The sequence below is a fragment of the Sardina pilchardus genome, chromosome 16 (assembly GCF_963854185.1).
Source record: "Sardina pilchardus chromosome 16, fSarPil1.1, whole genome shotgun sequence".
Classification (NCBI taxonomy): domain Eukaryota; kingdom Metazoa; phylum Chordata; class Actinopteri; order Clupeiformes; family Clupeidae; genus Sardina; species Sardina pilchardus.
Genome location: NC_085009.1, coordinates 24,941,346 through 24,956,829, shown reverse-complemented (window position 1 = coordinate 24,956,829; position 15,484 = coordinate 24,941,346). Strand labels below are relative to the sequence as shown.

At 44.2% G+C, this 15,484-nt stretch overlaps 1 protein-coding gene across 6 annotated transcripts in view; it reads right to left on the bottom strand.

Annotated features, from left to right (window-relative positions):
• The window catches only part of si:ch211-200p22.4 (phosphatidylinositol-binding clathrin assembly protein), an 80,157-nt gene continuing 64,673 nt past the window's right edge, over window positions 1–15,484 (bottom strand). For 5 of the 6 annotated variants that reach the window (XM_062515684.1, XM_062515686.1, XM_062515685.1 and 2 more), the window contains 3 exons: window positions 12,402–12,518; window positions 9,768–9,803; window positions 1–8,531 (listed from right to left, as the gene is read on the bottom strand). In XM_062515684.1, the coding sequence (XP_062371668.1) occupies window positions 8,517–8,531; window positions 9,768–9,803; window positions 12,402–12,518 (168 nt within the window). In that variant the 3' untranslated portion in view covers window positions 1–8,516. The remainder of the gene's footprint in view (window positions 8,532–9,767; window positions 9,804–12,401; window positions 12,519–15,484) is intronic. The other variant, XM_062515689.1, reaches the window with a different exon arrangement.

Below are 15,484 nucleotides of genomic sequence, written 5' to 3'. Positions count from 1 at the left end.
TGTGGGAGAAAAAACATTTATTCACATGGTATATCACTCATGGTTTCATGTCTCAAGATCTTGCAACCATAAAGTGTTTCTACACAGGTACAGACCACACAACAGACAAACAGAAATAACATACAAAAAAATTGGCCAAATATGTACGAGTTTTTAAAAAAATAATAAAAAAACATAAAAATAAGAATCTGCACAACCATCCACCACGGAACAAAATTAACAAAGTGAAACAACTCTCCCATCAAATTGACCATGAGATGAGCACCATATATACTTAGTCTGAGCAAACGTCACTGGATGTTCTCAAACGTCCATTCCCAAGCAAGTCCATTTAAAAACCGAAATTTAAAAAACAGCACATGCAGAAGAAAGAAAAAACATGATAATTCAATGGCCAAAAAAAAAAGAGAGAGATCTTGTCACGTCTTGGTCCTGATCAATAGGACTTTAGCAGGCAGGTCGAGTGGACTTCAGGTGCAACACCGTTAGGCTGGAAAAAATAAAATCATCAGGTCATAACGCTTAATTCACCGATGACTTGAAAGGATTTGTGGGGTAGCAACAGCAGACCGTTTCATAAGCAAGTTAAAGTTTGGCGTAGATGTAGACTTTTTAGCACGTTTTATTAATTTTTTTCCCTTTCCCCTTTGGGAGAAGCTTTTTGTATACAAAAACGAGAAACACGCACACACATTAACTGTGCATTCAGTACATTGCTACCGTACTCGGATGGCGGCAGTTTAGAGAGTTATCATCAAATTCATATCTAACAAAATGGCGCCACGTGCAACAGGAGGACCCAGAGGCATTCCAGCCACAAGGGGCGAAAGCAGCCTACGAGACCTTTGGGCCCTAACATATAGCTTAGGTCTTGCCAACTTAAGTTCTACAAAAACGGAGCCATGAGTCTCAAAAGTTGACCAAGTGAAAACTCACATCTCCAACGAGAGGCTCCTCTAGGAGATCCCTCAAACCAGTGACTGGTAGCAACACCCTGTAGTCTAGCAACCTCTGTTGGGAGGACGCCTAAACGGACCGGGCCATTTCTTAGCAGAAACAGCTCTTCCTGAAGAGCCGAGGCCCGTTGAAGAGGCCCTGCAGACAGAGTCCAACGGATCTGCGGCAGAACATGATCGGATCAGAACCGGATTTGCTAATAAACGTCCCCCCCTTGGTTGCCTTGTCCCTCGTGTCTCCTGCTTTGTGATCACTAAACCTACTAAGAGAGAAGAGGAAATCAGGGAGAGGCAGGGGGTTGAATTGATTTCCGGTGGATGGATTTTTGTGCCCCATCTTTGACTGTGATTGGACTCGCATAGTACATACGATTTTGAGCCTAAATGAAACCAATCAATCATGTTGTGATGCCCACCGATTGAGCTCCAGAATTCAACCCTCGTGTTCAGAGACTTATTGGCTAAACGATGAGTCAATCACAGATTAGCCAAATCGATAGGAAAGATTAACATCAGGTCAAGAGGAAAGAGGCTATCTCCTCATGGGAAACTTAAACAAATAAATACCAACGACTCGCTCCAAAAGCAAAATTAACATTCAGTGATTGATTGATCGATCGATTCATCCTTCAGCTTTGCTCCGGAATCGGCTGTAGTCACCCGTGGTTTTACCTGGACTGGACAGGACAGTATAGGGGGGTTGGTGTTGGCTTGGGTTGAGGGCACAACCTGGCATTCTCCTCATGCAACATATGCAACAATGAAAACCACAATCACAGCATCATCATCATCATCATCATCATTAATCATCATCAATATCATGACATTTAAACATGTAGAAAGTACAGTACTGTACAAGCTGAAAGGGTAGATTAAGAAAAAAAGCATGCTTCTTGTCACCGGGTCCCAGAACAAACCCACGTTCTGTTCTGTAAGGCAGGGGTATATATGAAGTGCAAATTTGATCAAAAGGTAAACAAACGGAAAAAAAACCCAAAACAAACAAACAAACACAAACGCTGACATTTATTCAATCGAGGGGGGAGGGGAGGAATCGTGTAGGACACAACTCCAGAAAGCAACAGTGATCACCTGGGTCGGCAGTTGTTTTGTGAAGACAGTGATGACATAGACTTTAGCTACAGGTACGGGACCGTTTGAGCATATCTGCTGGATATGCTTATCAATGGCCGTAAAAAAACCCCCTAAAAACATGGACAGCAGCATGGTCACGTGTGAAGAAATGAAGCCCAAATTGGTCATATTTGCAACCTCATAGCCAGAGTCGGTGACATAAGTGCTTTTCAAAGCCAGAGCATGCGTAGTAAACTGATAATCAAATCTTCAGAATCGACCATATTTGGTTAAATCTCCACCTCATTTTCAGTTCCTGCCAGTGAATTCCCTTTTGACCTGAGCATGCAACTGTCCATGTTTTTACGGCCACCGATGGTTACAGTGGCCAAAGGGGCCTACACAGAACTGGTCCCAATCCTGCAGGTAAAGAATAAGAGTGAAGGATAATCCTCTGACTGTCGGACTCAAACAAAGGATTTTAGAGAGGCTTGACACAATGATGGAACAAAAACAAAAAACATACAAATGTTTTTTTTTAGGAATGGAAAATGATTTATTTCTTCTGATATAAACCAAAAACAACAACAAAAAAAATGAAGTCAAATAAAAAAGCCCATGATGTCTTGTTTCTTTTCCATGCTTATTAAAATCCTTAATGTTTGCATAAATAAATACAAAATGTACAAAGGGGGGAAACCAACATGAAACATTTAAAAAAGTAATGACTCCTGATTCTCCAACCTCATTTGGCATTGACTATGGACTAACAGGGCAGAGAACATCATCCGCCTTGACTGTCAAAATAAAAACAAAAGAATCTATAGGATATAATATCTCTATATAATGCAAATATTTGTCATGTTCGGAAAAAAAAAGAAAATAATATGTTGCAGAGTATGGAGATATACATGTATATTTATATACAGACCGTATGAAGCAGCAGTTAAAGTCCAAATGAACGCACAAGTTTAGAAACAAACCAATGTAACATATGAGCACGAGATTAGAGAAAAGAAAACGGACAAAACGAAACAAAATAAAACAATTAAATCCACACCGCTTCCTCAGAAGTTCCCTGATGACTGAAAGGTGGGGAGGACCACACACACACACGCAAACTCATACTCTCTCTCTCGCACACACACACACACACACACACACACCATACATCCTACATATTCCCCTGTTGATAACACAGATAGAGAGACACTACACTTGACCAAGAGTAGCAGCCTGTTGGGATGTCATGTGGGAGGGCGGCTATGCTGTGGATATGCAGTGGATTCTGGGATAGTGGTGGGCTTAGGCTTTTCAGTAACACAATGAATCCGGTATGGACTCACCAAGGGGCCACAGTCGCATTGACATCCTCCAAACTTGGGTCGGTCAAGTTACAAACTGGCAAAGGGGAAACAAGATAATGACAATGTGTTTCCTAACTTGCCATCCATTGCCGAATGACCATGGCATGGACCGACACCAGTATGGAAACTCGCTATGCGATAGCTGAGGTTATTTCTTAAGATAAAAAATGATGGTAGGGTTCTATGGCCCATTATAGGACCAGGGAAACCCATGACATCCCAATACGACGATGACTGAGGTCCCGGGAATAGCTATTGCAAAATGAGAAGGATTATTAAAAACAAAACAAAAAAAAAGGACATCAAATATTAAAACTCACTAAGAGCAAGCACCTCTTTCGAAAAATGAGCATCAACATTGTCACTTTTGATGGTGCATAGCCATGCCAATTTAAGATAATGGTACGAGTGTAACCTCGTATATTTCACATCCTTACATCAAATGACATCAATGACTAGTCGGATTTGGGAAAGATGGCGTTCGTCCACCTTAACCGTCACCATCTTTGCTAGTCTCTTGTCCAGAGTTGGTGGCCATAGCATGGCCATTCCACACGTGGCAATTCGAGAAACACACCCAAACAAGTGCCCCTCCTCCCCACCCCTATTGTTTATTCCAGACACTTAAAACACGAGTTAGATTTTAAAAAACAGGACTACAGAGAAGAAGATCATGCTTTTTTTTGTTCGCTTTTAAAGGGAACCTGGTAGGTAACAACACCACGACACGGACCATGCAGTCAGCACACCAAAAGGGGCCTCTTTTGGGAAAAGAAGTTTTCCCCCCTTCGTTCATGCGCCTCCCCTCAATGAAAACCAGCTCAAGATACACAAGGACCTCCACTATACAGGCAGGACTGGGATCCATGCAAAACGATTTGAACAGATAGAAAGGAACGCTAACAGAGGGAGAAGAGGGAGAATCAGAAGAAGAAGAAGAAGAAGAAGAAGGAGGAAGGAAGAGGAGAAGAAGGAAGAAGAATAAGAACAACAGACAGATTTCCAAACACAAGGACGAAAAGTGGTAAAAAATCTGATTAAACTGTGCTCATCAACCGCTGTGCCAAACACGCTGTGAAAAAGTTCGAAAAAACGACGACATCTACAAGTCTCTTTGAAGGTCGCTGGAAGTAACCTCCGTAGATACCTCCAGCTCAGGTGCACACGATCACAACTAACACACACACACGCACACACACACGCACCCAACACACACACACACACACACACACATACTAAATATGACTAACCATCCAAACTTGTGTGATCTCGATCTCGCTCTACTGCAGCCACAACACCTGAATCCTTCCATTAAGCGCATGGGGCAAATCTTGTGGGCTAGCCAAACATATAGACCATCACAGGACAAGTAACCTGACTAGACCCAGCACCGATACTTAAAAAAAAAAAACGCCTAGGTTTGACAACAACCCATCTGATTATTCAGTTCTCACACTCGCCCTCACTTTCCCGTACTCTTGGCGTCCTTCGGTACGTTCAACCTCCAGACCAGGAGGACCGGGAAACCAACACCCCCTCCCCCCTCACGTTTCACCGTTTCATAAAGCACATGATCTACATAGAGATGCCTTCTGAGGGTGAAACATAACGACACACACACACATACACACACAGTTATCACACAGAGGGGGCAATGGGGAAGCCCCCTGGGGGAGGAAAATAGGGGTTTCTACCAGGGAAAACAAGCCAGCAGATCATCACTGGGGGGGAAGGGGGGGGGTTACTACTGACAGGAGAGGGCAGGTGGTGACAGGGGGTGGGGGGGCATCTGTAGAACTAGCTAACAGATAGACAACAGGACCAGGACACAACACCACAACAGCACGGGACTCCAACTACTCACGTTTTAAAGACTAGGGGACTGGCCACTTAGGAGCACAGGTGCACATCGGGATATGAAGACACAGGTGAGTACGACTGTGGGGGGGAAAGGGACAGGTGGGGGGGTCGTGGGGGGGGGGGGGGGGGGGTCGGTGGGATGTGTGTGTGTGTTTGGAGGGAGCTACGATGAGAGCTATGTCCGACCAAGAGGAAAAGAAGAGGATACCCTGTCTGGTGTTTTTCCATCCCTCCATATACATGTGCATGTTTAAAAACTTCATTGCTTTTTTTACTTGTTAAATCTTGCTTTGTGTGTTCACAGCTTTGCAGCGTCATTACTCAGAATCCAGTAGGATTGATAAAAAAAAAGAATAATAATAAAAAAATAAAATAAAAAAAAGAATAAAAAATAATGATGATATCAGAAAAGAGGAGGGAGGAAAGGTGCATTTTGTTTAAAGACTGTCCATGCTTCGTTTTCTCCTCCTCGTCGTTTGTGACACGCTGTAAACAGGGCGGGGTTTTTTTTATCTAGGGGAATAATGTGCAAATGTGTTTATCGACCTCCTCCTGTTTTTCTGCTATTGATTTGCACTACCGGCCTAACGCACAACCAACCAAAGGAACCCCCACCCCACATTTTTCCCACTACAACAAACAACCCGAAGGTGCATCTAAGGACACAACGCTTAACGACGACGACACCCAACACTTGCCGTGAGAAAAAAAGAACAAAAAACACACACACACACACACACACATCCTTACACACCTCAATCCCACAGAATGGGAGACCTTCAAACCTTCCTCATCCTTCAGGAAGGAAGGCAGGCGAAACATTCGACAACACACACTGCAGTGTTTATTCTTCTCGACACGACCAATCCGCATCCAACCAAAAGCGAGGCTACTAGGAGACCTCTGACCAATGGAGGAATGCCACTAACTCCTTTAGCCAACAGACTGTGCTACTGTCAACGACCGGCGGCTTGATCAGTGCAAGGATTTGCTTCTTCAGTAATTTGAAATAATAATTAAAAAAGGGGGCGGGGAAGGGGGGGGGGCTTACAAGAGAAGGCCACCTGAAGGAGAGAGTCTAAAAAGCAGACGCATCGGCAGAAACACCCAGAAAACAAAACAAAAAAATAACAGACACACCCACCAGCGATTAAACGCTGTGAGATGGGTTGCGTTTTATGCTTTGGTTGAAGAAAAAAACACATTAGAAGCTCCATACATGTCCCCTTCAGGAAACAATACAAATCGCAGATACAATGTCAAGCAATGACATGCAAAGAAAACCATAAAAAATAAAAAATAAAAACAACTACCATACACATACATATACAGACATAGATCAGTCCGTCCTGAAAGTAACAAAGATGGTCATACAGATTTTTAGCAAGTTTTGTAGGAATTTCAGTTGGTTTTGGTTTGTTTGATGAAGAGTAACAGTTTTCAATCCTGCTATTTCACAACGGCTACATTGATTTGGCAAGCAAAGATTACATTTCTGAGGACATTAGAGGTCTGGCTTATCGTGTATGGACGCGTCACACAAACCACCGACTATTTCGACTTCTTGAAATACAAAGGGCAGTAATAATAGCCACACCTTAAACAGACAACAGCAAAATCAAATCACCATATTCCCCATTGGGACCTTCTGCCCTAGCACAAGATTTTGATGCTACCACTAGGGGAGCCATTGAGTGCTTTTTGCTGTTCTTCCCCTTTCTCATTCCATCAGTCTGCTTATGGCTGAAAATGTTACAGTGAAATTGGGAGCCGGAAGGGGTTAACAGGTAACAATGTTTTTTGGAGACGATATATTTTTGACGGTGCTACACGCTTCACAGGAGACAGCAGAAGAGGAGGAAAACATACACACACACACACACACACACACAGAGTGCGTACAAACATTTCTCGGTTGCCTTTGGCGACAAACACAAACAAATAAATAAACAAACAAACAAAGAAAAAAAAAACAAGAAAACAAGGGAGTCCAGTGAGGAAGGAGATGGGCAAACATGCTCTTAATGTACGTCATGAGAGACTTCACATCCAGTCTTTAAGCCGACTGCTGAGTGTGTGTGTGTGTGTGCATGCGTGGGCATTTTTGTGTACCTGGAACTGTGTGTGTATGTGTCCATACATATACGTGTGCGTGAGAGAGTGTGTGTGTTTGTGTGTGTGTGTGTGAGTATGACCTTCACCAAGTCTGAAACAGCATCTCCCTATTATCCAGCATCTCCTGCTCACACACACATACATACAGCAAGAGAGCACATTACAATACAGTAATAAAGAAGGGATTTATGGTTGAACACGGACGATGGGGCTTCTCAAAAGACACACATTCACCGTACGAGGACGTCGAGTCAAACGATTCATTTAAGGGGTAGTTTGGGTGGAGGTGACAACGGATGACTTACACACCGTTCTAGAGAACGATGTTGCGCAAATGCGTGTCAAGCAACGCAAGTTCCGTCTCTTGGGAAACATTCCGTTTCTCTTTGCACGACTGCTTAGATGGGGAAAACGCATTAGAATGCAGGAAAGCCTGACAACTCCAGCAAGATGGAGACACACCTAGCTTCCAGGGCCAGAGATGATGAAACCAAATGAAAAAGCATCGCAAATGACCTGAAAACAACCCAGAGAGAAGACGGTGAAAAGAAAAAGAAAGAAAAAGAAAAAGTCACTGAATGGGTCCAGCCTAAAATATACATTTACAAAATGTATGTTCAGTGCACAAATACAAATGTTACTCCGCACAGATAGAAATGAATCTCAGTGCTGCAGTGATTTCCTGAAACGGCTCACACCTAAAGTGAGGCCATTTAGAACGCATGGTATTCGACCAACACGGGTCCTGACACATTGTGTGTGCTGATTTATGTGTGTGTGATCTGGGAGAGCTGTTTCAGACTGGTGCACAGGTAAGACACACATGTATAAACACACACACACGCACGAGCACACACACATACACATACACACAAGTACACACACTATTCTATACACACAGACACACACACACACACACATAACACTTCTCCCATCTCCCACCTTGGAGCTTTTTGTCTTTCTCTGTTTCTCTCTCTCCCTCTCTCTCTCTCTCCCTCTCTCTCTCTCTCCTTCCCCTGGGCTTCATCTTAGACTCGTCTCCTCCGGTATTTGGTGTTGAAAGGTTCTCCTCTTCTCTCTCTCTCTCTTGCTCGTGCTGCGGGTTTTGCCGTCACTTTTGGCACACGCTGACGCCTCGTCGGTACTACATGAACTGCATCTAAAAACAGCAAGAAGAGACAGACAGAGAGAGAAGAAAGAGAGAAAAGAGAGAGAGAGAGAGAGAGAGGAATGTATGAGTGAATGTCACTGAATTCATAAAGGTGATGTTACACACCCCCACAATCTCCCTCACACACACACACCCCACATAAACACACACTAGTAGCAGACCCAGCAACCAGTGTGATTGTGACGGTAGGCATTTTCCCCTGGACTGACGGCTCCCAACAGCGCAACAACAGAAGGAGGGGGGAGGGGGAGGGGGGGGGGGTGTAAGGAAGGAGAGATCAGGGATTTAACTCAAACGTCAGTGATTTGGGCTGAAAAATGTAAACATCAGCAACATTAGGAGGAAACCTTCCATAAGCAGAAAAGGGGAAAACAGCAAGGACAGGAGAGAGAACATGAGACTGAGAGAGAGAGAGAGAGAGAGAGATTGAGAGAGAGAGAGAGAGAGAACATGAGACAGAGACACACACACAAGTGAGACAGACCATGACAGTAAGACATGGAAAAAGAACAGGAGGGAGAGAGAGAGAGAAATGGAGGAGAAGCAGATATACTGAACACAATTTGAAACACAACTTGCTTTCACTCCGATTTTTCATGAATTGACGTAAAAAAAAAAAACCTTCATTTTTAACCCATGCAGTACCTAGTGAGCACGTCACCATTGACAAGATAATCCATTCACTAGACACGTGTGACGTTAAAAAGAAGCTGATTGAAAAGCATGATTATTGCACACACAGGGGTCAACAAAATGGCACTCAAAAATGCAGTGTTATCACACAACACCATGCCACTGATGCCTGGGGAAGCTTAGAGGGAGCGTGCAACTGGTGCGCCGATTTGCACCGATATTCACCAGAGCTGCTGCCCGCGAAAACCCAACGTAAAAAGGTGACGTGCTCACGAATAACGATTAGACCAAATCTACTGTATGAACAAATCATGCTTTTGTGTGCATAAAAAAAAAAAAAAAACAACGCTCGCATCTTCTACTTTCAACTCATGAAAAATGGGAGCAATTATGATTGTGCTTGTGCTGCAATTGTGTTTGCTCAGTATATATACAGTAGAGTCAGTGAGGCAGAGCAAGAGCCATACACACACAACAGGGGGGGGGGGGGGGGGGGGCAGAATGAGTTAAGTATTAGCCTAAAACCAAGAGGCGGCCAGTGGGGTATTAGGAGGTAGTTCAGTTGGGGGGTGGGGGTGGGTGGGGTTCTACCTCATTTACGCTGTCCACATTCCATTGGGTGGAGCCCTACGCATACAAGAGAAGCTGTTTGACTTGTATGCACACAGCAGGAAAGACATCTCCACACGCTTTATTAACAAGAGTCCCAGTGCTCTCCAGAGCGGAGCGACTGTCCTCCACACAGACTCTCAGCACACTAACGTCATCCATATATATGTGTGTGTGTGTGTGTGTGTGTGTGTGTGTGTGTGTGTGTGTGTGTGTGTGTGTGTGTGTGTGTGTGGTGTGTGTGGTGTGTGTGGTGTGTGTGTGTTCACAGCTTTAGGCTTTTGCTGATCTGACAACCTCCCTTATCTAACAAGGTGCACAGAAATACAATGAGTGTGTAAGCTACTAGAGGTGGTGTGTAAGTCTTATGGTAAATTGGAGAGCAGATTTCATTTACTTCATGTGTTTAATGCAGTTTAGCATCCAGCGCTACACGCCGCCGCTAACATCGTTAAAACAGCTCACAATTTGTATTCTAAGCTCATCTGTGTCTGAAGAGGGCGAGAGGCTCAACACTGGCTCTTAGACAAACACTGAAGCTTTCCACAGCTGCAGTCTCCTTCTCTCCACACACACACACACACACACACACACAGCTGCCGCATCCAGATCATTTTCTGTCTGAAGCAGGCCACTGGAGAGCACTAAGAAATGTAGGGAGCAGAGTGTGCTGGCTTTAATGCCCAACACTAAGGCACTTGAGCTTTTATTTCTTTTTTTTTGCCTTGTAAGGCAAGACAGGTAGAAACTAAATAACGTAGTGGTGTATGTGAATATGTGTGTTTTGGATACAGAGATACCAGACACAACTTCTGCTGGAAGACAGCTAGAAATGAAATAACATGCTGATGCATGTATGTGTATATGTGTGTTGGACAAGGAGATACCAGACACAAGCACTGCTGCAAGACAGGTAGAAATAAAATAACGCCCTGGTGTGTTTGTATACGTGTGCTGGATATGGAGATGCCAGACACAAGTGCTGCTGCAACACAGAATGTCTGAAACTAAACAACAATGTCAAAGCTACTCACCGCTCAAAGCTTTAGGAGGCTGTGATGGATCAGGTGAGAAGCACAGCTCGATATTTATTTTGTATCCTTCCCCTCCCCCACCTCTCTCTCTCTCTCTCTCTCTCTCTAGCCCCTTTCACATTCACCGAATTTAACGCTAAATCAGCCGAATTTAACGTTAAGGCTGTTCCTTTCACATTGACGACACGGGGTGGGGAGTCAACCCGCCTCGGCAATCCAACCCGTCTCGGGGGGTAGTATCAGAGCCGAGCCGTGTTGAATATGAAAGGAACAGAGGTCAACCCCGCTATTAGGGGTGTGTGACTGATGACGTATTTGGCCAGGCAGGAGGTTAAAATACAGGAAACACACAAGAGACTAGGATAACTTTAGCTGCTGTGTCCATAGATATATATGTGTGTCCAACAATCACGTTTTTTATGCTGAGAGTGCCCTGAACCTCCTTTTCTCAGCACTTCGGTCAAGTGTTTATTGTTGCTAGGTTACCAAAACCGTCTGCTGCCAGAAACGTCAGAAAGTTTGCCTAATGATAGCTAACTAGCCAACGAGCTAACTGTCAGAGCAGAAGTTGTTCAGGACTCAGCACACTGAAATATGACTTCGACAGACAAAAGGACCTCATTTGGCATTCAAATAACATAACAAGTGGCCCGCCATCATTTGGAAGCTAAACCACGTAGAACTAGCATGACAGTTGTGTTTATCAGTTTATCTCCGAGGTCCAAGGCATGCTTAACGTCATTGTTCACTCCCAAATTGCGTGTGACGTGCTGCTAGGCAACGCCTCCCATAACTCGCCTCTGAAACCCGCTTCAGACAACCCCGGGACCAGAACACGTCTACCTTTCACATTGCGAAATCCCCTGAACCCGCTATTTCTTAAACGCTAATGTATCGTTTCTGAATGTGAAAGGGGCTTCTCTCTGTCTCTCTCCTTCCTTTATCCCCAAAGCGGGGTGAGCCGTGTACCGAGTCAACACTGCTTGGGATTTACATTCAGTTCTGTGAGAGACGCAGACCTACACGGCGGCGTGTGGCATGAAGGGGAAGGCAAACACGAACACAAAACACGGAGGCAAATGGCAGCTCGTGCTCCGTCTAGCCCAGACCCGCTCAGCCTTGAAGGTCACTGCCACTGCGCTCGGGCTGTTTTTAGGGGACGCGCTCCCCGTTCCGGAGCCTTTTGTGGCTCTGACGCCACTGATGTTTCTGTGCGTCTTTCACAAATGCCGTGCATGGGAGCAAATGCACACTTTCCTGCGTGCTTATGCAACTACGACTGCAGGAGGCTCTCTCTCTCTATGTTTCTTTCTCTCTCTCTCTCTCTCTCTCTCTCTCTCTCTTTGTAATCTAGGTTAGGGTTTCACCTGTGTCTGTCTGTTTGCTGGTTTGTTGGCAGGGCTATGCACAAAACAAACTGGCCCAAATTCTCAGAAAACCTGATGTTGCAAGATGTAGCAAAAAAAAAAGCCAAAGCACTCCCTCTAGGTCTATGCCTGGCGAATTTATGAGGGGTTTGACTCAAGAGGTGGGCTGGAGGAATTCAGCTTTTGGTTTTGGCCGGCGTTGCGAGATACCGTACCTGGGCTCCGGGTATGGGGGCAAAGGGGTTGGTGGGTCTGAGGACAGGCTGGTTGTACATCATGGGCTGGGGGGTCATCACGGGCACCCCACTCATCTGGCCCATGTGAGGGGGGACCTGCGGGAGAGAGATGGGGGGGGGGGAGAAACACAACATTAATGCATGCATTAAGTAAGGGATAATGTATAGAACGCTGGTCATTATCGGGGGAAAAAAAAGGACGGACAGGGCGAACCGGACCTCGACGGAAGTCAATGGAGCATTCTACTTGCAAGTCAATGGAGCATTCTACTTGCATGGTGAAGGGCCGCAAAATAAAATAAGTTATCATTTATCAGTTATCATTTATCAGTTATCAGTTATCAGTTATCAGTTATTCATATCATCAAAGCTCCCGAAGGCTATGGTTACTTATATATGTTAAAACATCCAAGAGACAGACAGAGAGAAAGAGAAAACAGAGTGATGATAGGGAAAAGGAAAGAGACCCAGGGGTAGGGCAGATTCTGAAAAAAAAATGAAGCATACAAATAGACAGACAGAAAGAAGAAAAGATGAACAGAGGGGTGGAAAGAGAGAGAGAGAGAGACACTGGAAAAAAAGACAGGGTAAAGACAACAATAGAAAAAAACTACAACAACAACAACAAAAAAAAAACAGGCAAGATGGAGGAGAGATCAAGAAGGATCGATTGGACAGAGACTAATATCCTTGTTTATATGCGCACACGTGCAGAGGTGCTGGGAGAACACACAGCATAAATAATAAATGGTATGCACATTGCCGAAAGGCAGATACCATACCAGACATACAGCATAACCTATAGACTACACTCACAGCATGTACAGTGAGCAGATTTGCATAGTGCATAATAATGTTGCCATGTTTAGTATTTCCATGCGCACTTGCATAAGTCCTCGTAGATCCAATGTATCATAATGTTCTGCATTCTACAGGTAGCATATGCTACATATAATTTCATTCAGCTCCATACAGCTCTTAAATTTCCCCTTAGGGATCAATAAAGTATCTATCCATCTACAGGTTCTGCATCTGTGTCCCATGTGAAAGATGTGATGATGTGGCGATGTATAGTATTTTCATGCGCACTTGCATATGTCCTCCAATGTCCAATATCTTATGTTCTGCATTCTATAGGTAGCTTATGCTACATACAATTCAGCCCCATACAGGTTCTGCGTCTGTGTCCCATGCGTAAGGAGGTCCACATAGAGGTGTATGTGTGTGTGTGTGTGTGTGTGTGTGTGTGTGTGTGTGTGTGTCCCATGTGTAAGGAGGTCCACACAGAGGTGATGTCAAAGCCACACTTTTCCAGCTGAGCCTTTGATGTGATGTGAGAAAAGAGCAGGGTTGCCAGGCAACGATGAACATGACAGTTTCCTGATGTTTTGATGGGATGATGATGGCGATAAGCTACCTGTGGATGATTTTAAGTCCCCCCGGGTAAAATATTGCTGCCTTGTATCCGTCAATGCAAAAGTGTCTAAACGAGACATAGGTCAGTAACAGTGCCCGGAAACATTGCTCAGAGAGCTGGCCTGTGAAACATGATCTCAAGTGTACTTCTAACGCTGGGATGACTTGCTATGCAATGAGGAAATCATGCACCATTGTTGTCTTGGTATGTGCGTCTCTGCGCTTTTGGGGATTAGGAAATCACATTCTGTCATATGACTTGTTCAGGAATGTGCATTGTGTTCCAATATATAGCAGAACAAGAGCAAGTAGGAGATGGGATTGGCATTGTTGACGTTCATGTATATGTGGGGGGAAAAAATACATAAGGAAGACCACAGGCAAACAATACAACAAAGAGGCGTTAAGTGTACAGGGCTATATGTTGGGTGTGGGGGAGAAGTGATCATGACACAAAAAGGTCTTGATATGTGCTTTGAAGAAAGTGCATTGTGTTCCATCATATAGCGGAATAAGAGCAAGTAGGAATTGGGATTGGCATTATTGCCATTGTTCATGTATGTGTGTGGTGGGGAAAAAATAGACAAAAGGAAGACCGTAATCCAGAAAAGGAGAACGTACAAATACTGTATGTACACCATCTTCCTTTGCTTAAGCAAGTCTTAAGTCTCGCTGTCTCCACAATGCACCTCTCTCGGAGAACAGCAATCTGAGTGGAGGGGGAAAAAAGCCCCATCGATCGCTACAGATATTTCATCCACAAGAACATTCAGTCATTATCCATTCATCGCCATGCCAACGGAACACCACGACTGCTAACTCTTATCCTTCCAGAGCCCAAGGCGTTTCATATTGTCCAGCCTGCGGTGGTCTTTTTTATGCTCAACGCAGAGGTATTCCGTTCTTAAGTCCGACGTTAGCTGTGTATCCAGATGATACATTCATTGAAGGGTAACGTCCAGGCTTCCACAAAAAAATAGGATTTGATTAGGTTGAGACAACTTAGTAGTAAGATGACAATTTTCTTAAAGGCTACTCAGAATAGCGGGGAAAAAAATTTTGATTTTACTGTGTATGGAGAAAAACAAGTGAGTCTGAAAGCCGTTGGACCAGGAAAGAGATTTATTATCCCATTGTTATATCATAACTTGAAAAATGAATGGCGACCAGCTTAACCTGGCTCCTGACATTTACAGTAGATGCTGATTTGGGCAGAGGTGCATTTGCCGGAGTAAATGAAAGTGGATCAAGCTATCCCAGACCGAGTACAGAAGGGAAAAGAAATTGAGCCGAAGTGTGTAAACAGGTGCAGTCAGGCTACTGAAAAGGTTCATTTTGAGACCTATATGTGAAAAACTCTAGACTTTGTATAAAATAATATTGATGACTTTCATACCTCTCAGTGGTTAGGGTTTGTTAATGAAACTCTTGTTCACTGTCTGCACTAAAACGCAAACCAGCCATTAAATTCTCAACCATCTAAGAGTACTTTCCAAATGTTTTTATGCACCAGAAATCACTGTTGTGGACAGCAGGGCGAAACTGTAAAATTTTCAAATTTACCTAAGTGAGCATGAACAGGACCTTAGTTTCCCTGGCAACGGGATGCTGTTGCTCTGAGAATGCTCAAGTCTGGACCACCTAAG